General features: G+C 39.9%; 2 protein-coding genes across 4 annotated transcripts; both read left to right on the top strand.

Moving 5' to 3' along the window:
* The first annotated feature begins 6,283 nt into the window (after nucleotides 1–6,283).
* tmigd1 (transmembrane and immunoglobulin domain containing 1) lies at nucleotides 6,284–11,557 on the top strand. The gene is made up of 6 exons (XM_044221839.1): nucleotides 6,284–6,444; nucleotides 8,470–8,554; nucleotides 8,715–9,005; nucleotides 10,552–10,839; nucleotides 10,939–11,042; nucleotides 11,135–11,557. The coding sequence occupies exons 2-6, from the start codon at nucleotides 8,491–8,493 to the stop codon at nucleotides 11,144–11,146; spliced, it is 759 nt and encodes a 252-aa protein (XP_044077774.1). The 5' UTR covers nucleotides 6,284–6,444; nucleotides 8,470–8,490; the 3' UTR covers nucleotides 11,147–11,557.
* A 3,238-nt stretch (nucleotides 11,558–14,795) lies between these two features.
* On the top strand, nucleotides 14,796–19,651 carry LOC122888012. Of its 3 annotated transcripts, XM_044221829.1 has the most exons (6): nucleotides 14,796–14,949; nucleotides 16,129–16,452; nucleotides 16,601–16,908; nucleotides 17,061–17,156; nucleotides 17,785–17,823; nucleotides 18,574–18,710. In XM_044221829.1, the coding sequence occupies exons 2-5, from the start codon at nucleotides 16,144–16,146 to the stop codon at nucleotides 17,813–17,815; spliced, it is 744 nt and encodes a 247-aa protein (XP_044077764.1). In that variant the 5' UTR covers nucleotides 14,796–14,949; nucleotides 16,129–16,143; the 3' UTR covers nucleotides 17,816–17,823; nucleotides 18,574–18,710. The 3 variants fall into 3 exon arrangements, with proteins under 3 accessions (XP_044077764.1, XP_044077762.1, XP_044077763.1); XM_044221827.1 differs by lacking the exon at nucleotides 17,785–17,823 and having other exon boundaries at nucleotides 18,574–19,651; XM_044221828.1 differs by lacking the exon at nucleotides 17,785–17,823 and having other exon boundaries at nucleotides 14,857–15,006; nucleotides 18,574–19,651.
* The last annotated feature ends 1,150 nt before the right edge of the window (nucleotides 19,652–20,801 follow it).

Below are 20,801 nucleotides of genomic sequence, written 5' to 3'. Positions count from 1 at the left end.
GCAATTGCTGGCTATAGTAAATACAAGTTAAAAGTCCTGGTCCTGGTCATAAGGCCTGAAAACACCACACATATCAGATTTTAAAAATATTGGCATTTATTTTGTGTTGTAGTAGCTTTTTCCATGGTAAAACAATTCAAGAGCTCTGGTGTTTACTTAGCACAATGATGCAGGTTAATAAGTTATTAATAGACTATTATTTGCATTTCTTCACAAAAATGCTCTCACAAAAACAGTCACTAGTCCATCTGATTTTTGCTTTGTTGGTCTGGAATCTGCTCAATAAACTTGAATTAAAAACTTTAATCTTAGTATGTAATATATTATAGGCCTATATTTTAAATTTCATGGAATAATTAGCTTGTTACACAATAATGAGCCCATGTCATGGAAATCTGGACTGTGTAGTTTGATAGTATATTGTAACTAACCAAATGAGTCTCCACTGTGCACTCTAAATGTGTTTTGGATTGTTTTGGATTTTGTACAGCCACACTTAGACAACTTCTGCTATGATATTAAATTGTTAATAAAACACAAATACCAACACATTTTGATCAGTCACCATGACTGTTCAAACAGTTACAGCTACATAAATAGCGGTCGAAGACATAATTATGGAGTCTTAATCAACATACAGACACAACATTTAGAGCAAGGGGTAAACAACAAGACAAATAAGAAACCAGGCATACATAACAAATGGGTACATTGAAAGCGAAAAAACAAATAAATGAATAAAAAGATAAAAGCAACATATAGGAAAAATAAGGAATATTAAAATGGGAAAATAGATAGGCCTACACGTTTTAGTTGCTTTTAGAGGTCTGTACATGCTATGTAGTGCATCAATTCATATTTAGATACAATAAACAAAGGTTTTGTTTTTCTAAATTATTGTGAGAAATTCTGTATGACTATTGCTGATATAATAGTCATGGTGACTGATCAGAATGTGTTGATATTTGTTTTTGACCGGTGGTGTGTCACTGCTGTTCGACAGGCATTTTGTAAAAGACTGTTTTCCTGTCAATATTTGTTTCCCCTTACCTAACAGTAGCGGCATAGTCAAAGTGGCATACCACCAGTATGCCGATGGGCAGTGGTATCTGCCAGTGAAACAGGAGTAATGAGCAGTTTATAATTCGCACACAGCATCGGCACATCACAGGATGTCCATTCGATTTCCAAACATAATCTGCAAATTGGCATTGAAAGTCAGAAACTGGACATGAAGTACTGAAAGTAAAAACTGGAGAAAGATGTATAAATCTAAACACAGCAGAAGGTCATGGTTTGGACTTTATTTAATGTTTTTTGTTTTGTCTTCACAGCTTGAACAAATCAAGTGAACGAATAAATAACTTCAAAACAACTTTGGCACACTTTCTTTTCTTAAATTATAAATGCTAAGCTTTTAAATAAAAGGGTTCACTCCAAAACAAAGGTGATCATGAATAAAATGGGGATTAACTGAAATAGGTATTTTTGCAAAGGTCCCTCACAGTTCTTCCATCTATGGGTTCCTGAAGGGCTGGGTCAGTGTCTTCCCATTGCTCCTCCAGCAACATTCTGGGCAATATTTCACAGCGTAGGGTGGCAATGTTGTGCAAGACTGCACAGGCTATGGTGATATCACAGGCCCTGTCTGGAGTAACCCTACCATCTCAATTCATGCCATGGTTTTTCTGTAGGCATGGTTGAAGGCCCTCTCTGCTTCTGTTGCTAGATCTCGGTAGGGTGTGAGCAAGTACGGCATACACCCAAGCAGAACTACATTAAACTCCCCTACAGAATAAGTGTTAAATAATGACATTCTTAAGGTTCAAGTAGATTAAGTAAACCGTGGGTAGTAACAACATTATCTTGCCTTGTGCAAATCTCTGTGCAAAGACAAAGAAATAGTGATGGGAATTACAGCTCTTTGTGGGTAGCCGGATCTTGTGGCTCTCTTCCCTTCTGAGAGCTGGCTCTTTCAGCTCCAAAATGGCTCATCATATAGTCCCACTTCTGACGGTCATTGCCTAAGTTACATTCTCATTTGTTGCAAGAAATAAAGAAATAAATATGCAAGATCCTTCAACTGCAACACATAGAAATATTCTGTCATATTGATGGTTAAAAAGTGGGATATGTCAAACAAGCCGACTCATTCGCAACTGACACATCACTACAAAGAATACTAAGAACTATGCAGACAGACTGAACAGTGGTCAAGGCTTGGCTATGGCGAGTGTGCTTCCTTATGTGTGGTTCCAGCAGACTACATACAGACGGGACACAAATCAAACCTGAATAAAAGAGTGGAGAAGCATATAAAATGTAGATGCTTGCACCGGGGCTCGCTAAATGGTTTGGTGAGTATGAAAATGATGTGAATAAAATACTACGGCCTTTACAGTCATCACATCTCAACCCAGTTGAACACCAATGGACAGTAGGCGATATGAGGGGGGATGTCATCCCCCTTGTTAGCACAATTACCAAAATGAATCCCCCTTGTTAACCTGCCATCCCCCCTCTCCATCCCCTAGTAGCAGAGAGAGTGCAGGGGCAGAGGGGTTGTTCATTTGAATGTTCATTTGTTAGTCTGACTCAGTGATCCTTTATCTGACTGAGGTTTGTGCAAGTTATAATCTATGGCCCTGACCCTGGCTCTGAAATATTAGTAGCCTAACTGTGCTGTGTATTGATAAATCCATGGTGCAGTCCTGCAGTCCTAATATAAAGTAGCCATACAGAAGCAGGTTTGGGTGGATGCGGGAAGCAGTGAAGCTGTTCTGGGGCCACGTGGTGGCCTGCCTCCATACTAAGACACTTCATGTTGGTTTTTCCTTTAATTTGTCACCCATCTGTAGGTAAACTATACTGGGCCTACTGAAGCTGTGCCTCTCCCACAGAAACTCATCAGGTAAGCCCAGTGGATTACTTATGTCTCTGAAGACCCGTAGGGTGGAGGATGTAAAGGCTTTGTGTAGTATCTGAGGAATAGACATGCCATAGTTGGTTGTAACTGATCTTTAGATGCACTGCTTATATAGCCTGGGCCTCTGTCAAATAACCTATTGGCTTCTAAAGACAGTGAAAGTGGTAAGACATTATTTTCTTAACTTGCTTTATTTCTGATGAGCAGTGGGCACCTTGCATGACAGTCTCTGCCATCAGTGTATGAATGTGTGTGTGAATGCTGATGTAGTGCAAAGCGCTTTGAGTAATAAATGCAGTCCATTTACTTGTTTCATTTACATGTTCTTTGGAATTAAAGTAAATTTATGCTTGGTCACATTATGTCTTTGATTCTGTTTCTGCCTGTTGGAAATTCTTTAAAACACAGCTAAATTAAGCTTGACAGTTAGCCTGCTACAGTTACCTTGGTTACTGAGCAGGGAATTCCATAAACCACAGTAATGGAACGGAACTCTCACTTAAATTAGCAATTTCAAAACTAGAAGGGCACTCAGAGCACTGACCTCCGCCAAGGACAGTAATCCAGTCTTCTATGATATGCAAATCTGCAAGCAACCATTACATATGTCTGCATTTATTTCCAAAACTATTAGAATTACAGTATGTCTAACAAGCACGCTGTGGTTGTAGCAACAACTGTGGACAAAGCAGGTGGAAATATCACTTTTCTACTTTTTACTCAAGTTGTCGTCAACTCGAGTAAAACGTTACCTTCACTTCACCTGGTTCACTGTCTCCACCATGGCCTCTCTGCTCTGCTGCCCGCTGCTTGTGTGTGTGCGTGTGTGTAGGAGCTGAGCCCCGCCCTCAGTCAAACACACAGAGGAGAGGACAGAGCAGCTAGCATGACCATAAAATATTTTTTTCGGATCTACATGATTCACGTGGGTCACATTTTCAGGTCGGAAAATCCGGTATTCAGTACTAATCCGGAAAAAAATAACGCGCTTCAACTCCTTCTCGGGGCGTGACAGGTTGTAGAGCCAGCTGGAAGCCATGGGGGCTCCAGGGAGCAGGTCGATGGCACAGTTGTACGGCCAATGTGGTGGTAAGGAGAGAGCTTGCTGTTTGCAGAAAACCATGCTGCGGTCATGGTAAGCAGTGGGAATGGATGTCAAGTCTAACTCTTCAGGTACAGATGGGGTGAGGGCTCCCTCTGTAGGGGGACAAGCGGATACAAGCGGATTGTAGACAAGAGGACATGCAAAAAGGACTCCAACTGACCACTCTGCCGATGGTCCAATCGATGTGCGGGTTGTGTCGACAGAGCCAGGGCTGTCCCACAATTATTGGGGTGTGAGGAGAGGTAATGAGGTGAAACCGGATTGTCTCCTGATGGTTGCCAGAGAGAATCAGGAGGACTGACACGTCTGACGGGTGACTAGGGCCAAAAGTCTTCCATCCAAGGTGTTGGCGTTTATGGGTGTAGACAGATGTTCCTCCGTTATTCCTGCTTCTGCAGAAGTGCTCCTCTGGCGTCAAGTGGGCCCAACCCAACTGCATGGGATCCTCACATGGCGGGGCTGGGGGTGAACTGTTGTCTGAATAATGGATAGCTGGTGGACCAGGGGGGAACCTCTGACTTACGGGTGCCAGCGATTGGTGTTGAGCTCGGCTAGCTCTCTCTCTATTTCGTTCCCTGAAGCGGTTGTCCATCTTGATGGCTAGTGAGATTAACACATCAAGGTTGGTGGTCTCCTCTCTCGCAGCTAGTTCGTCCTTGATGCGTTCACTCAGCCCCATTCAAAAAAACCCCTTGCAGGGAAACATCGTTCCATCCAGAGTCCGTGGCTGGTGTCCATAATTCAATGGAGAACTCTTCGAGGCCCCTGTCAGATATGTAGTAGCCGCCTGGGGTGATCAAACACCTTTCACATTTCGGCGATAAAGCTAGTGAAAGAGGAGCTAATGGCAGGCTGAGTCTCCCATGAAGCAGTGGCCCAGGCTAGTGCGTTGCCGCTGAGCAAGCCTATAATGTAGGTAATCTTAGCTTTATCGGTGACATAGGTGGATGGTTGCTGCTCAAAAACTAGGGAGCATTGCTGAGCTGGCTGGGCTGGAGTGCCGGAGCTGGGCTGGTAAGCTGTTGGGATACCAGATCCACCTGGCTTCCCATCCTGGTGTGTGGATAGAGCCTTAATGTTCTCCACCACATCTCGGAGGAGTTGCTCGTGTTGACCGACGAGAACTTCCTGTGTGGCAAGAGCCTGGCGAAGTGAGTCTGACTCGATCTGGCATATTTCCGGATTGAGCGGGAGCAAGCCTGAGTTTGCTGAGTCCATAATGTTGGCCAGATCGTTCTGTTATGATCTACAAAGGTGGACTCAAGTGCAAACTCAGTGCAGGTGTGTCATTGTCTGATTGGAGAGTCCCGGGGCCGTGCCCCGCCAGCACACACAGACATAATGCAGGAGAGGGACCAACAGTGGACAACACATAGAAACACCTCAGATTCCGGCATAGCCATAACACTTTAAGGAGTACCTCAAAATTATACCTAAGTCCTGTTCTTGAGTAAATGTGTTTAGTTTCTTTCCACAACTGATAACTGAAAATGTATTACATTCTGTGCAGTAAAGAATTTGTCAGAGGAGAGCCTTACATGCTCGCTGGTGTTTAAAGTACAAATTTGAAAGCACTACTGCATTTGGTACTTCACAGCTTTGTTATCAGCTTATGACAAAGATGCAGTTTATTACTTGTTTTTATATCAATACACAAACTACTTTGGTCTTTTGTGTACTGTCATTCATCTGACATTACCAGGAAGAAAGAGCAGAGTGCACAAGGAAGTAATCCCCCAAACTTCATAATCACATCCATGTCTATTTATTCAGGTACATCAAAGTAGCTTGAACACCGTTCTCTTCTCACATTAGGTTAACATACAATGAAATAAAAAAAACAATAAGGTTTATATAAATATATATATATATTTGCAGACAAAAAAAAGTTATTTTACATTTTGTTGTGACTTTTACAAGTTTTAAAACTAATTGTTGGCTTCCACAGTGACTTGCTTCATCAACAAATATATAGGCCTATATTGTCAAATACATTAGCAAATTGCATTATCAATGCGTCATGGGCGTTAAAAACCTTTAACTATTAAAATAAAATATGAAAAGAGCCTGTAAAATGTGTATTTTAAACCTTGCATCCACACCCAAGAGGTTTTAGTGCCATGGCTATAGCCAATAAAAAGTTTCCTTGTGTTTGCACATTATAAGTATGCAACAATAAAAAAGAAAAAAAAATCAGGAGGTGGGAGGACTGGAAGGGTGTTGACAGGTTGACAGGAACAGGCAGGTAGAATGATGAGAAACTCATTTGGAAACAGCGAGGGGAGTTATAAAAGTTTCCTCATCTGCATGTGAAGCATATAAGAGGTACTTAAGATTGGGACAGTTCTCCACATCCTCATATTGACACACAGGGAAAAGAAAACACAGACAAGGAATAAGAAGAAATAATCAGGTACGTACCTCTTAGTCACCTCAGGATGCAAACAATTTACAAAAAATGTTTTTTACAAAGCATTTTCCTGAATTTGGACTCCTAAACCAATGCTTAAAAAGTCATCATCATCTTGATACATCACTCATGCACAAAATTGGAGATGACAAGCATTTTGTTACCTCATGTACTGTTATTTAAATTGGATTACTGCTGCTTGATCATCTTGGCTTACAAGTCATGCATTACATATTCTTTAAACAGCAGAGGAATAGTAGCCTTTTTGTGTTCGTGTCTTTGTTCAAGTATTCTGTAAGCCTGTTCAACAATTTGATTGTTTTAGGCCCATTAGAAAGGCACAGGAGAAAGGTTTGGCTCACAAAGAAACTGAAAGAGAGGAAAGAAATTTATACCAATGGTAAAAACAGATGATTAACGTGTGAAGTATTGTTGTTTGTGTCACAGATGATTGGTAGCCTAACAAGGTTGAGGAAAACAACTGAGAATATTAGGCAAAGCAAGTTTATTTTTATAGCACCTTTCAACAACTAGGAAATGTGCTTTGCATAAAATAAAGGCATTAAGAAAGGAAACAAGGTAATATAAAAACACAAAAAAAGACATAAGCCTATAAAGTTATAATTTAATTAATGCAAATAAATTTCAGAGTGTCACTGCAACACATCTTGAGCTACTGTTATGTTGGTGTCAAAAAACAGGGAAATAGGGAACACGAGGGAACGCAGGCTGAGCAGATGCAGTTCAGTAATTTATTTAAGAAGAAAGGCTTACACGGATAGTTAGGCAGGCAGAGGCCCAAATCGGGAAGGTAGTCCAAGACAGGCCAACAAATCCAACAAGGAACAGGTAAGGTTCAAAATCCAAAAATCCATACAAGGTCCAAAAGAAACAGAAGATAGTCTAAAATGAACACACAGGAAACCAAGGCCAGGACGCTTGACAAACGACAAAGACAATCTGAAAAAGGAAACACACAGACTTTAATACAGTCAGGTAGAGGAGAGAACGAGACACAGGTTACACTAATCAGGGCAATCAAAACTCACGGGAAAGGAAAACCAAGACAGGAAGCAAAACTACAAGACACATGAGGGAAGGAGAATATTTCAAAATAACATGAAATAGCTGAACCTAAACCCAAAACCATGACAGTACCCTCCCGCCCAAGGGACAGCTCCCAGACGTCCTTTCAACAAACAAGTCTGAAGAGGAGACCTCAGGCAGACGGTCCAAGGGCAGGACAGATGAGCAGAGCAGGTCAGGAGGGTGACCGGGAGGCAGGGCTGAAGGCCTGAGCAGGTCTGGGAGATGACCAGACGGTCTGGGGCAACTCAGGAGGCCGGTGACGACGGCGAAAGCCCTCTGGAGGTCGTACTGGAGGTCGACGGCGAAGGCGAAGTCCCTCTGGAGGTCGGACTGGAGGTCGGCGGTGAAGGCGAAGTCCCTCTGGAGACTGGTGGAGATCAGAAGGCTGCTGCAGCTCAGGAGATTCAGGAGTGTGCTGCAGCACAGAAAGTCAAGGAGGTTGCAGCCCAACCTGGACAGGACTTGGTTGCGGTGCTTGTGGCGCAGGAACTGGAGACCAACGCAGCACTGGCGCAGGACTGATGACAGCTCAGAGGCGCTGGCTGAGTCTCTGTGGTGCTGGGCAGCTGTGAGGACGAGCAGCTGGGCGACTGTGAGGATGAGCAGCTGGGCAGCGCTGAGGCATGATGTTGGCGGGAACCACGCTTCCTTCTGGAGGTACTCCCCAAAATTGGCCCCCGGGCAGGAACAAGCTGAGGTGCAGGCAGAAGACTAGCAGGCAGGGAAGTAGCCTGGAGACTTTCTTTGAGGTTGGAAATTACCATTTTATTACCTGGAAAATAAATTCAAAATGGCCTTCTAACTAGCTGAACACAAACCCAAAACCATGACAGCCACAGCTTTATATTTTTTTCTGTGCTGAATATTTGGTGAAGATTAAATTAATTAAATGAGAATTTTAAATAAACTCTGAAGGAATGCTCTTTCCCTTACCTTCAGGTTTATCCAAGGAAGAGTAAAATGAAGTTGATGTTCAAACCCCTTCTTTTCCATTTGCTCCTGTACTGTGCAACACAGGCATTAGGTAAGCATGTCTGGTTTGCAAGAATTTAACAGACTTACTTCTTTCAGTTAAATTATTCCAATAGAAGATTTTTCTCACTACTTTTGTGTAATCTAAGCTTTCACTGCTTCAGTCAGCCATCCCTTAAAGTTTCCACTTTCTCCCCCTTTTCTTTCCTAAGGTGTCACGATCCAGTCTGTCCCAGAAGTCAACAGTGAGGGTGTTATACAGACAGAGCTGGAGAAGACTGTGTCTCTGGTTTGTCATGCTGACGGAGGCCATGAGAGTCAGGCCGATGAAGAGTTGGTCTGGCTGAGGAATGGTGCTGTCGTCAGTCTGAAGGAAGAAAATATGAAGGGTAGCAGCAGAGTGTGTGTTACACCCGTCATCTATGAAGACAATGGTGCCACTTTCACCTGCCACCTGAGCAGAAATGCCACAGTTGGGGCCTCAGTCACCCTGAATGTCACATGTGAGTCCCTTCAAATAAATGTTGGAATGATGTTAATAGTAATACTAGTAGCTAATAACTAATATATTGCTTTTAGGTTTACTGAATTTTTTGCCACGCTACGGATGGCATTGTTGTTCTGTTGGTCCATCGCTTTGGTCCAGATTGAAATATCTCAACAATTATTGGATGGACTGCCATGATTTTTTGTCTAGACATTTATAGTACCCGAGGATGAATCCTACCGACATTGGTGATCCCTTTCTATTACCACATTGAGGTTGAGGTTGTGGTTTTGAGTGAAATATCTTGACAATTATGGGATGGATTGCCAGAAATTTTGTGCAGAAAGAATTGTAATCACTTTGGTGATCCCTTAACTTTTCGTCTAGCGTCAGGTCAAGATTTCACTTTGTTGAATATTAGTTTATGACCAAAACTGCAAAACTAATGACATTCCCATCAGCCTGTACTGTGTTAGCATACATGCTAACCTACTTAAGATGGTGAATATGGCAAACCTACTAAAGATCAGCATGTTAGCATTGTAAATGAGAGCATGTTAGCATGCTGGTGTTAGTACAGCCTCACAGAGCCGCTAGTGTGGCTGTAGACTCTTGTTAAGTAACAGCTGAAGTAACAAATTGCAAAATAAATAGATAAAGACTAAGAGTCTACAGCCACCCTAGCAGCTGTGTGAGGTTGTGCTTACGCACAGCAGCGCTTTGAGTTAAATGCTAACATCAGCTAACATGCTGATGTTTCTCAGGTATAAAGTTAACCATGTTCTCCATCTCAGTTTAGAGGAAAAGTCATTAGAATACATTGTCTGGGAACCATGAATATCTGAACAAAATGTGATGGCAATTCATTTAATAGTTGTTTAGATATTTCACTCTGGACCAAAGTGGTAGACCAACCAACAGATTGACATTGCTAACCATAGAGGCATGCCATTAGCATGGCTAAAAATGCTGCTTTTTTTTCATCTGGTTTAAAAACTAAAGTTTTAGTCAGAATCATTTTTCACGGGATCAGGATCAAGTGTTTGTTGTTGTAATAGTCATTTTGGCCACAAGAGCCTGAAGTGCACCTCTATCCCATGTTCTAAACAGGACTAAAAGGATTCATGTTTTCTTCCAGGTGAAGCACTGATTAAAATACATTTGTAGCCAAAAGAAAGACATGACAGTAATGTTACATAACGTGCTAACACACAATATACTGTATGTACTGTATGTGTTTAGAGTGCATGGAGAAATTGAAACTCACCTGGAAGGAAACATGAATGCTCTTTTTAATGCATGGCAAAATAAAAAAGTAACTTAAAAAATGATTCTGGCAGTAGGCTTCTGTCTTTTTCACCTAACAAAAGTTTTTTTCCCACCTGTTTCACAGATGAAAAAAAAAGGAATTTAGAAAGATTATCCTGGCAAAACCTTTTTTTAACCTGTTCTTAAGTCATTAACACAGGAGAGAAAACAATTTAAATCAGACTTAGAAAATGGTTCGTTTCCAATTTGTTTTAAAAAAGGATTAATATTTTCTCTGTGATGTTCCTCTTCAGATCACCCACAGTTCTCTGGGTCAGAGGAAGTTGTCGTAGAAGCTGAGGCAGAGTTAGTCTTGCGCTGTGATATCTGGGCCAATCCACCAGTCTCATCCATATCTTGGACACTGAATGGAAGCACAGTGGATCTAAAAGCAGGTGGCTTCACGGTGACCAATGATGGCTTTACAAGCCAGCTAAGCGCCAATTTCGTGGAGAAAAGCCTGCATGAAGGCACCTATCAGTGCACAGTGGACTCTCCCATCTATGGAGAACATAGCAAGATGTTCAATGTCACAGTAACAGGTCAGTTCACACAATCAGTACTCCTCAATTTTGCTTAGGCCACATCTCACTGTTGAATAGAAAAAGAGGTTTGATCATCTTCTTCCTCCTCATCTGTAGAAAAGACCATGAAGTTCCCACTGCTGCCCATGTTAGCAGGACTAGTGGTGGTGTGCCTTACTGCGCTTCTTGCCGTTATTGCACGGTGGGACAAAATTACAAAGGTAAAACACAAAACACATGTACATAAAGCACAAAGACTGATCCTGACTCACTACAAACTGAACCTCTTAATGCTTTGTTTCTTTTTTGACAGTGCTGCAAGTAGGTTGTGCCCAAAATAACCGGTCTTCTCTACTTCACTCTGAGAGAAGCCATGAAGACATCAGTACTCTGTTTTGTGTACACTAGACTGTGATTACCTGTTCATGTAGCCTAGTTTTTAATTTTATTATATCATATCATAAAGAATGGTTCAACATTTTGGGAAATGGGAGTTCGAAGACCAATACTACATTCATATCAGTCTGGTAAATATGAAGCTACAGTACAGCCAGCATCTGATTAGCTTAGCTTAGCACAAAGACTGGAATCAGCTGGCCTGGCTCTCCCCCATAAAACCACATGAGACATGAGTGGTATCAATCTTCTCATCTCATCTTGTAAGTAGGCCTCAGTGTTCCTGTGTAGACTAAGCAATGTAAAAGGGAGCTATTAAAGATTGCACTGCAGCCACTTATTTGTAATGTCTGATGTCATTTGTAGTATTTGTTTTGCATAACCATAGGATTTTAGGATATAAATAAGCAAATATCCTAAAATGTCCTTTAAAATCTGACAAAATGTAGCATGCTATCTACTGTATTAGCTGTTGAATATGGCAGGCTGAGCTGTGATGTTTGCAATATGACCTTGATATCATCCTTAAACTTGTTACTTTTCATAGTGTGGTGCACCCTGACCCTGTGACGCAAAAGTGTTTTTTAAGACTCCACCGTCTGTTTTGTTGTTAATATCTTTGCAATAAATGTGCTTCTGTTTCCTCATCAAACCTGAAAGCACACTGACATTGTTGGGGGCACCACTTTTCTGGGGATAGAAAAACTGGATGCCTCAAGTTCAATTGTACATTTGAAGTCAGAATTTGGTTTAGGTTAGGGTGAGGGGGCAGTGGATTAATGTAGTCAATGGAGCTCCTCTTTCCAACACATCGCAGAAATGTACATAAAACATGGTGTTATTATAGTTCTTAAGAACAGCTGCATTGTGAAACATCTATGGTTTGATTTTTTAAAAATTTAAGATGATTTGTAACACATTTTTTTAATACAGTCAGTACATATTTATATATTGGCAGTTTTACATACATAGTTGACACTACCATTTTCTTATTGCTAATGTGTTATAAATGCACATAGCATGTCCAGTTGCGTGTCCACGTAGCTGGCTAAAAACAATGTGATAATGTTCTACTTTTAACAACTTGTATAATGCAGACATACACTGTTTTTTAGACCTTCCGATGTAAAAGTAGGTGTAGGTTTCAGAGACATATCTGTCAAACAGTTAAAACAAGGTTCATCAAGGGACTGACTCAGAGTCGAAATCTTGGTCTTTAGTGTCCACATTTGCACTGAACTTTAACTCCTGACTCAACAATACAATCATGTTATACATTTACTCTTAATGAAAGAAAAAGGCAGGGACTACTATGTCATGAAGGTCAAGGTCTAGATCTTTGTGTTCTTACCAATAAAGAAACACTTAACAGGATCACATAAAACAGTGCAATACCAAACGAGGCTGACAGCACGTTTGACAAGATTGCACAGGTGTGAGATCAGAGCAGCAGAGTGGTTATCAAATTTATAGAACGAAGACAAGCTTATTGTTTAAGTGAAGGGTTTTATTGCGAAAGAAGCTGCTTGGTTATGCCTGCAGCTTTGAATCTATAGTCAAGAATTCAATTATTTAGTCGCTTTCTGTGTCTGGCTTTTCAGTTAGGACTGTGTCCAAAGGTTTGTAAATATTAATAATGTAAAGTCTAATTGATCCCTGTTGGGAAATTCTGAGAGGTGACTGTCAGCTACAAAACCCATGTTTTAAAAGAGCTCTGAAAAGACAGACCTCTCTCAACTACAAAGTATCATATGTGCCAATTACAAGTCTATTCTACATTCACACCAAAGAAGACAAGAATTGCAGTCTTGATCATTCTCCAATGACTAAATTCACTGTGCAGGCATGGAGCTGTACCTATTGCATCTATTTAGCACCGTTTTGTGTAATTAAAATGTCAAAAATAGTTTTTGCAAAACACATGTTCAGACAACAAACAACAGAAGAGTAAACAGATTAAAATTTAAAGAAAAGTGGAAACACTGGTGGACATGACAAAGATCTCAAAGCACTGGTGCTTGAAAGCATTTCACATACAGGTCTGTAGTGACATCTGCTGGCCATTTTACTTTAAAACACTTCCTGTCCATGATATAACATTTTTGTGTAAAGACACAGAATGAAATATTAAGGTGAGAAAAATACAAGCCTCACATTCGCCATTTGACAAATGGCAAATTAGCATCAGTATTTAGTGACCTGTTGTCTGTGTCCTCCTGTCGATGTCAATATGTTGCACAGTCCAACAGGACAGATTGTGTATTCATCAGGTATTTGTTAATCCAACATTTAACCAGGTATTTCCATTGAGATTTAGAATATATATTTCAAGGGAGAATTACATTACATTACATTATAATGTATTTTGGAATAAAAGAAGCAACAAGGTAAAGGTTAAGATTGCTGTCTTCCTGCTGTGTGTAAATGGGGTAGACAAAATATTAGAAACACCTCTCAATATACAATTATGCTATACAACAACACCACTAACTGGCCTCAAAACTTACCAAGTTGAATCAAAGTCTATCTCACGCTAAGTCAATAAAAACTGAACATTATAAACCTCACAAAGATAGGCTTTATTGCTGGCCTGTTGTATTGGATTGGTAGCTGAAAGAACTGTAACTCGTGGTAGAAATGAGTTTCACTGGAATATAATCTAAATTAGCGTGTATTAAACTGTACTGTACGTGTAATGTATGTTGGAGAGATATTTCAGAAAGGTTGTTACATTGTGATGATGATGTGTAATGATAATCTGCAGGGATTTTTATCTGTACAGAAATGTATGCAATTAATCTGCAAACGAAGAGGAATCTACATTTTTCAACTGTTAAGAGTATAGAAGAGAACAAATTTAATATGACAGCGTAATTAGCCATTAGCCGTAGTCTTGAACTGATAAATGTTGGTTTTCTTCATGACCATTTCCATTTATGGATAGAAAACGTGGCATTCAAAATAAGAAGATTTTTTTTTAATCATGGTCAGCATCTTTTTTTATAAGAAAATAACACTTCTCTTTTCTGTAAATGAATCCTCCACACAGCCTGTTCAACATCAGTCCAAAAAAGTGTCACACAAAAGTGTCATACTATACATTCATAAAATAAATACATAGTAGTTTCTGTGCCCTTTTCACAGAGGACATATTGTTCACATGTCACAGTACGAAAAGCACAGGTGTAAATAATCAAATGAATGATGGCTGAAATCCATTTAGCTGCTTCAGTTTCAGGGTCCTGTTATTGTGCCTGCTGGCTCACTGTCATACTGATATGGCTCACTTGGACACATGTATAGAACGGAGCCATTGTTAATGTTATTAGTAACACCTGTGCTTTTCTTACTATGACAAGTAAAAATGTCTGCTGTGAAAAAAGGCCTACATCACAAAAAATCCATAGAATTCAGAAGAAAAAAATATACTTCTCTGACTTGGTTGGGGTCAACTGTTTATTATCAAAGTACCAAATTCATTTCCAATTTATATTTTCAAAAGCCTACATTTTTTATTTAAATTTCAAGCACATTTCAGCAGCTCACTATGACCTGTACGCCGAGACGTAACGTCTTACGTCATTCGTGGGGATTTGCGTGAAGGGCGCGGTGATGTGTATCCGCGTGCAGTCTGCGGTCCACCGCCAAATTCAAACAGTGAAAGAAAGAAACCACAGCAACAGGCAGCTGAAGTAGAGAGGACAGACAGATTATCACAAGTGATACTTTCAGGTGAGCTAGCGGTACGGTAGACGGTTGGATAACTAGTCTTCTTTGGTCTTTTCCAAGGTATTTAACGTAGACTTAATTTTAGTTTAAACTGAGGCATTAACGTTAGCTAACGCTGTTGCTGCAAATGAGCTAACGGTGCCTTCACGAGCACAGCCCGTTTTCTGTTGTTCGTTAATGATAATCACTACTTGAAGACGTTTCATTGTTAAGAGTGTGAAGTTCTAACTTCATTATCGTTCCCATTTGGCGCATAAGCGATCAATCACTGCTATTTGCTCTTCTGGCTGTGTTTTGGATGAAGACATAACGTTACTTAGAAGTTAAACAGGGCAGGGCAGCCTGCAAAGCAAGAAATCCTGATCAAACAAAGCCACGGAACTTTCACTAACTCGATTAACTGCTGCCTGGGTGTTCGGGTTGTTGCGGGTCATATTCGCCTTCATTTCCCTTTCCTTTGTTTCGCAATTTTGGCCGGTAACAGGTTATTGTGAAGTCATTTCTTAAAATTGGCTACCTGTTACACTTAACGTTAAATTAGCTCAAGATTAAGAGTTTTTTTTATCTGTCTTTAATATCTTGATATTCCTCTTATTTACTTCTAATTCACCTAATGTAGGTAGTGTAGAATTATATTATTACCTTGTTTGTTTTTGAATATTTTTTTAAAGTAATTTTTATTTCATTTTAATTGTGTCTTGTGTTGGGGTTATCTGACTTATTTACGGCTGCAACTAACAATTATTGCCATCACTGATTAATCTATAGATTCATAAAATGTCCAAAAGTATTTTTAAAAGGGCCCATCAAAATGTCTATGGGCTAAATGTGATGTTTTCAAATCGCTTGTTTTGTCTAACCAGCAGTCCAAAACTCAAAGACATTCAATTTACAATCATAAAAAGAAAAGCAGCAAATTCTGACATTTGAAAAAGTTTGTTTGCTTAATAAATGGCTCAAATAATTAACTGATTATCTATCTAAATTGTTGCAGACTACTTATCGGCTGCAGCAGAAAGTTTGACTGAAATCATTGTCCAGCACTATTTATTTTCCTCACACTTAAAGCACTGTAAAGCACTTGAAACATTTGTTTTAAACCTGCTATTAAAAATATATTTTTGTATTATTATTATTATACATACTCTGCTGCTCTGTTATCCCTCCACTCCCCTCTTGCAGGTAAGCTCAGTCGTCATGGCCTCTTCAGTGATGGATGGAGTTGGTAGGGCTGTGGTGGGAGTCTGGCGGGCACATACAGTCCTGGATGAGTCTGACGGGACAGAGAGCTCCCCAGAAGCCCCCGATCGTTTCCGCAAGCTTCGCTCCTCGTCTTCACTAAACTCTCTGCGAATGTCTTTGCGCAAGCGGCTCCCGTTACGTTCTGTTCAGACCAACTCCCTCCCAGAGAATCCAACTTGGGAAACCCTGAAGGAGCAACCAAAACCCAACACAGTCCGCAAACTCACTCGCAATGCTCGGAACTCCATCACTGGAGTGTATCAGGTAGATAATTTGGGATGGTTTTACTTTGGCTGGATCTGCCAAGTGATTTTGTGTGTGAAAATGTATGATAATCAAGTAATATGTGTGCTTATTTGTTCCCTCCTCATCATCTCTCTCTTCCCTTGTGTCCTACTCGCCCTTAACCCAGAGGCTGCAGAGGACTAGAGAGTTTGCACGTGAGGAGTGTTTGGTAGCGACCCCGGGTCAGACATGTGATGGGGAAGAAGCTGGTGCGTCAACTTCTCGCACCCCAAGACATACGCCTGGCCGAGCTGCAACACCCAGACGCACCCCCAGATCAGCAGCCACACCCGGACGTACCCCAGGCTCTAGAGGAAGAAGGACTCCCGAGGGTGGCGTACGGGGGGTGAAAACAAGAGGAGGCAGGAGGCAGCTGGTCCGCATGGCTGCATTACGAAGTCCCTTTGCCTCCCCCAACACACAGAACCAGAGACTGTGAGTCTTCTATCATTCAGAGCTTCATAAACACATGCACAGTTGCATTCATGATACAGTTGATATACCTGTGGCTTTATTAGTTGGTCCAGATGTTTTTCAGATTTTATTTTTAGACTTTTATTTTTGTGTTTGTTTCTCTGCTATAACAGAAAGTTTGACCGAGATTTGGAGTCAGTGTCCAGTGGACTAAAGAGGCTCAAACACCTGTCCAAAGCCTTTGATGACATAATTGGCAGAGACGACAGGTAAAGCATCTTCATTTTGAGTTAAATATATTGATCACTAGGCGTGTAGTAAATTGAGTGTTTTATTCGTTTTTTTTCTAGTTGTGGGTGAAATACTGTTCAACTATTTCTATATGTGTGAATGAAAACATGTGTATGCTGTAGGTGAATGAGAGTGGTGTGTGTGTTTGAGGAAGCCATCAGTCCATTTCCCTTTATTCATACATATTCTGCATAGAGGAAACCACATAACTGCCCTCTTCACCCTCCCACCCAAAGAATCCCAGTCTGTAGCGCAGCTTGAGGGGCCCCAGACCTCTTTCCCCTCCCCCGACACACATTCTTCCCGGGTCAGTTTGAAACTGGCTCTGTGTTTCTGGTATTCAGATGAGGAGGGAGTAAGGGGGAGACAGCAGGGGGACAAAAATGCACTTGAGAGAGCCTGGAGTATATTTGCATCACTTCCTGTGTTGACATTCAAAATGTCGAATCGTGGAATGAGATACACTGACAAGCAGAATGGCACGTGGACAGTGATGACCATGTCTATTATCAGTGTGCATTACATGCAGCCAACTGCTTTCCTCACTGTATGAAAAGCTCGTCCTTTTGGGAATTTAAACTCAAGTTTGTTTTCCTCCTACAACAGGCAATTCGACTATTCCGTAATTGTGGAGTAGAGGAGAAGGTAAATCCAAATATCAAAAAATTATGCTTCTAAAACAAGATGAGTTGTGAAAACATGCTCTGAGTGTAACTAATTTTGTGACATGAAAGCGCATGGCAGAGCTAGCCAGGTGTCTGTATTTCAATGCATGGACTACTAATCATATGAAATTGTGAGTCTCTGACCTGAATGAAAACCTGCTCTTTTATGACTGATGAATAACTTGCATTGTCCAAGCACAGGATGCTCTTCTTCTCTATCAGACTCACACTTCCCTCCTCCACTACCCTTTGCTTTACATATTGACTCGTTCTCTGTCGCCTTATCAGTTCTCATACTTTCTACTTCGCAAGTCTCAGAAATGTCTTTTTTTAAAAACTTGGAATTATGTTAACAAATTTGAGGTCATAAATTTACTTCTGATAAATGTTTTTAAAATTGAGAAACACTCTCTCCTGATAGGTCAACAACTGCTTTCATCTTCTCATTTTGAAAATAATAATAACAAGCACCTTTTCATAACCATAGTGCAGCTCAAAGTCCTTAACATAACTTTAAAAAAAAAAAGAGAGAGAGAGAGCAGACAATTTAAACAGTTACATTTTTTTAGATGAAACTATAAAGAGGAGAGAAGAAAATTCATGATTAATTTGGTTCTATTTTCCATTTCTCATTGGCATTAATCCGGTCTTAAAACTGGGACACGGTCATTACTCGCTCTCCCTCTGTTTATCCCCACTGCAGTAATTGTTGTTCTCCCTCTCTCTGCAGAACCAGTACAAGGGAAAGTTCAGGAGGAGTGATAATGAGAAAGTTGGACCCCAGCGGTAAACTCAGCCGCTCAAACCTCACACGTCGAGCCACGCACCTCTCAAACACAGTGGGAGGTTGGGCCCACACAGCTGTGAACACTATTCGCAAACCCAACTGAACATGTAAAACACAGGACCTTTTGTAGCCATGTTTCACATTTATCATTACTGAGGTATCACTGTTACATTTACATGTAGTGTTGTCATGATACTGGGAGACTGTTACATGGCAGCTTGTCTTCTTATTTTATCTATAATGTGTAATTGGCAACATCAAGTATTTCTTGTGTGTTTACACGTCTCAGGTTAGCTAGTGGGTAAAATATCCTTAATGTAGCTACCAAAGGGATTTTTGTATTGTGGTGTGTGTACCTGTCATAGCTGCTACAACCAAATGTCTTAGTTATATTTTCAATATACTAATATTGTAGTTTGTATTCTCACTCTCTGCATAGAAACTTTTTGCTGTTTTCTGAAATTGACTTTAAAAGAAACGCTGCATGAGAATGCAAAATTGTATCAGCAGAACTAACACTAAATTTACTGACAGAGGGAAGATGCGTTTTCCTGTATTTTATATGTATGCAATAAGGTTACTAACATATGTTATGAGTTTTTAAATGTCATTTAATAATGCCAAATTGTAAAGTGTATTTTCTGTGAAAGGGGACTTTTTTATATATAGCTTAGGCGGGATTTTCATGGGATTTTTTTTTTTTTTTTTTTTTTTCATATGTTTCTTAATGGCCTGTGGATGATTCATGCACCAATACTGTTCTCATAAATCATTTGATAATGTGATGGGGGAAGATGTAACGACTCATTACCTGATGACAACTATTATGTTATAAAGCCATATCCAGCAAGTTATTAGCATAGTGACTGTCAAACAAGCAGCATCAAATTAAGCAAAATATTCTTCTGTCTGCCATTTCAATGTATTTGTACCCCCTTTTCTGCCGTAATGAGAAAAGGGGAGACATCGTACCTAAATGTGAACAAAAATTGTAATAAAACCTGTAAGCTTCAACAACCCAGAAGCATTGTCTTTTTTTTTTGTTATTATTGCAACACATGGTAACTGTAATATGGGCTGTTTGTAACACAAAAGAATACCTTCCTGTTAACATGATTGCTAATGTCACTCTTGCTATTGTAAGGTGTATACATTGTCTCAAATTAAATGCTCTGGAAGGTTGTTATTAGTGATAATCAGTATGTTTGTCCATATTATACTGCTAGAACCAGATCCTCAGCACATGACATTGCAATATTTCACAGAATCATACAAATATGAGTCAAGTGTAGATTTAGGAATTTTGTGAAATAATATGATAGTGGGATTATATAGGCTCTTTGCTTTTTCTTCTAATTTGTCTGGTTATTACTGTTCCCATGTCTGCCACTTATTGTTTGAATTCCAATAGATACATTTACAACACAACCTTTGGCTACACATAACTTTTAAACTGAGTGATGACTGAAATGTTATCTGTGTGTAAAGAAAGCTGGTCAATAAAAGTGTATTTGAAAAATATTACTCACACTACAATATATTGAATATTGTAATGTTATATCCAATTGTGGAAAGTATATTTTCCCAAGCACTGAATGAGAAATTCTGAGGTACATGTACTTTACTTGAGTATTTCCATTTGCTTTTTACTACACTACAGCTATAGTTACATTTCAGATATATACATACAGTAATATACATATAATCTAACACTCTGACTGGGTCCATTCTCCATAATGAGTATTTTTACTTTTGATACTTTAATTACTGTATTTTGAAGATTTAACTCATGTACTTTTAGTACGGTTTTAAAGGGACTGTTCGCCCCAAAATCAAAAATACATATTTTTCCTCTTACCTGTAGTGCTATTTATCCATCTAAATTGTTTTGGTGTGAGTTGCCGAGTTTTGGCGACATGAGCCGTAGAGATGTATGCATTTTTTTAATCTAATGGGACTATATGGCACTCGGCTTGTGGCGCTTAAAGCGCAAAAAAAAAAAAAAAAAACATTAAAAAATACATTAGAAAAACTCAACAGCAATGTCTTTTTCCAGAAATCATGACCCGGTTACTCGAGATAATCCACAGATTTGTTGTGCGCAGTTTCATGTAGGAAATATTTATACTTTCTTTCTATCAATAGTTCCTACATGAAACATCTCTACGGCC

This window comes from Siniperca chuatsi, linkage group LG14 (assembly GCF_020085105.1).
Source record: "Siniperca chuatsi isolate FFG_IHB_CAS linkage group LG14, ASM2008510v1, whole genome shotgun sequence".
Classification (NCBI taxonomy): domain Eukaryota; kingdom Metazoa; phylum Chordata; class Actinopteri; order Centrarchiformes; family Sinipercidae; genus Siniperca; species Siniperca chuatsi.
The sequence above is the reverse complement of the archived record's forward strand: the minus strand, read 5'-3'. Positions and strand labels throughout refer to the sequence as shown.

Bases quoted from the DNA above. Each gene is read 5' to 3' on its own strand.
- tmigd1 (XM_044221839.1), top strand. From the start codon at position 8,491: ATGAAGTTGATGTTCAAACCCCTTCTTTTCCATTTGCTCCTGTACTGT. The intron at 8,555-8,714 runs GTAAGCATGTCT...TTCTTTCCTAAG, and splicing joins CTGTGCAACACAGGCATTAG to GTGTCACGATCCAGTCTGTC. The intron at 9,006-10,551 runs GTGAGTCCCTTC...GTTCCTCTTCAG, and splicing joins AGTCACCCTGAATGTCACAT to ATCACCCACAGTTCTCTGGG.
- LOC122888012 (XM_044221827.1), top strand. From the start codon at position 16,144: ATGGCCTCTTCAGTGATGGATGGAGTTGGTAGGGCTGTGGTGGGAGTC. The intron at 16,909-17,060 runs GTGAGTCTTCTA...CTGCTATAACAG, and splicing joins AACACACAGAACCAGAGACT to AAAGTTTGACCGAGATTTGG. The intron at 17,157-18,573 runs GTAAAGCATCTT...CTCTCTCTGCAG, and splicing joins ATAATTGGCAGAGACGACAG to AACCAGTACAAGGGAAAGTT.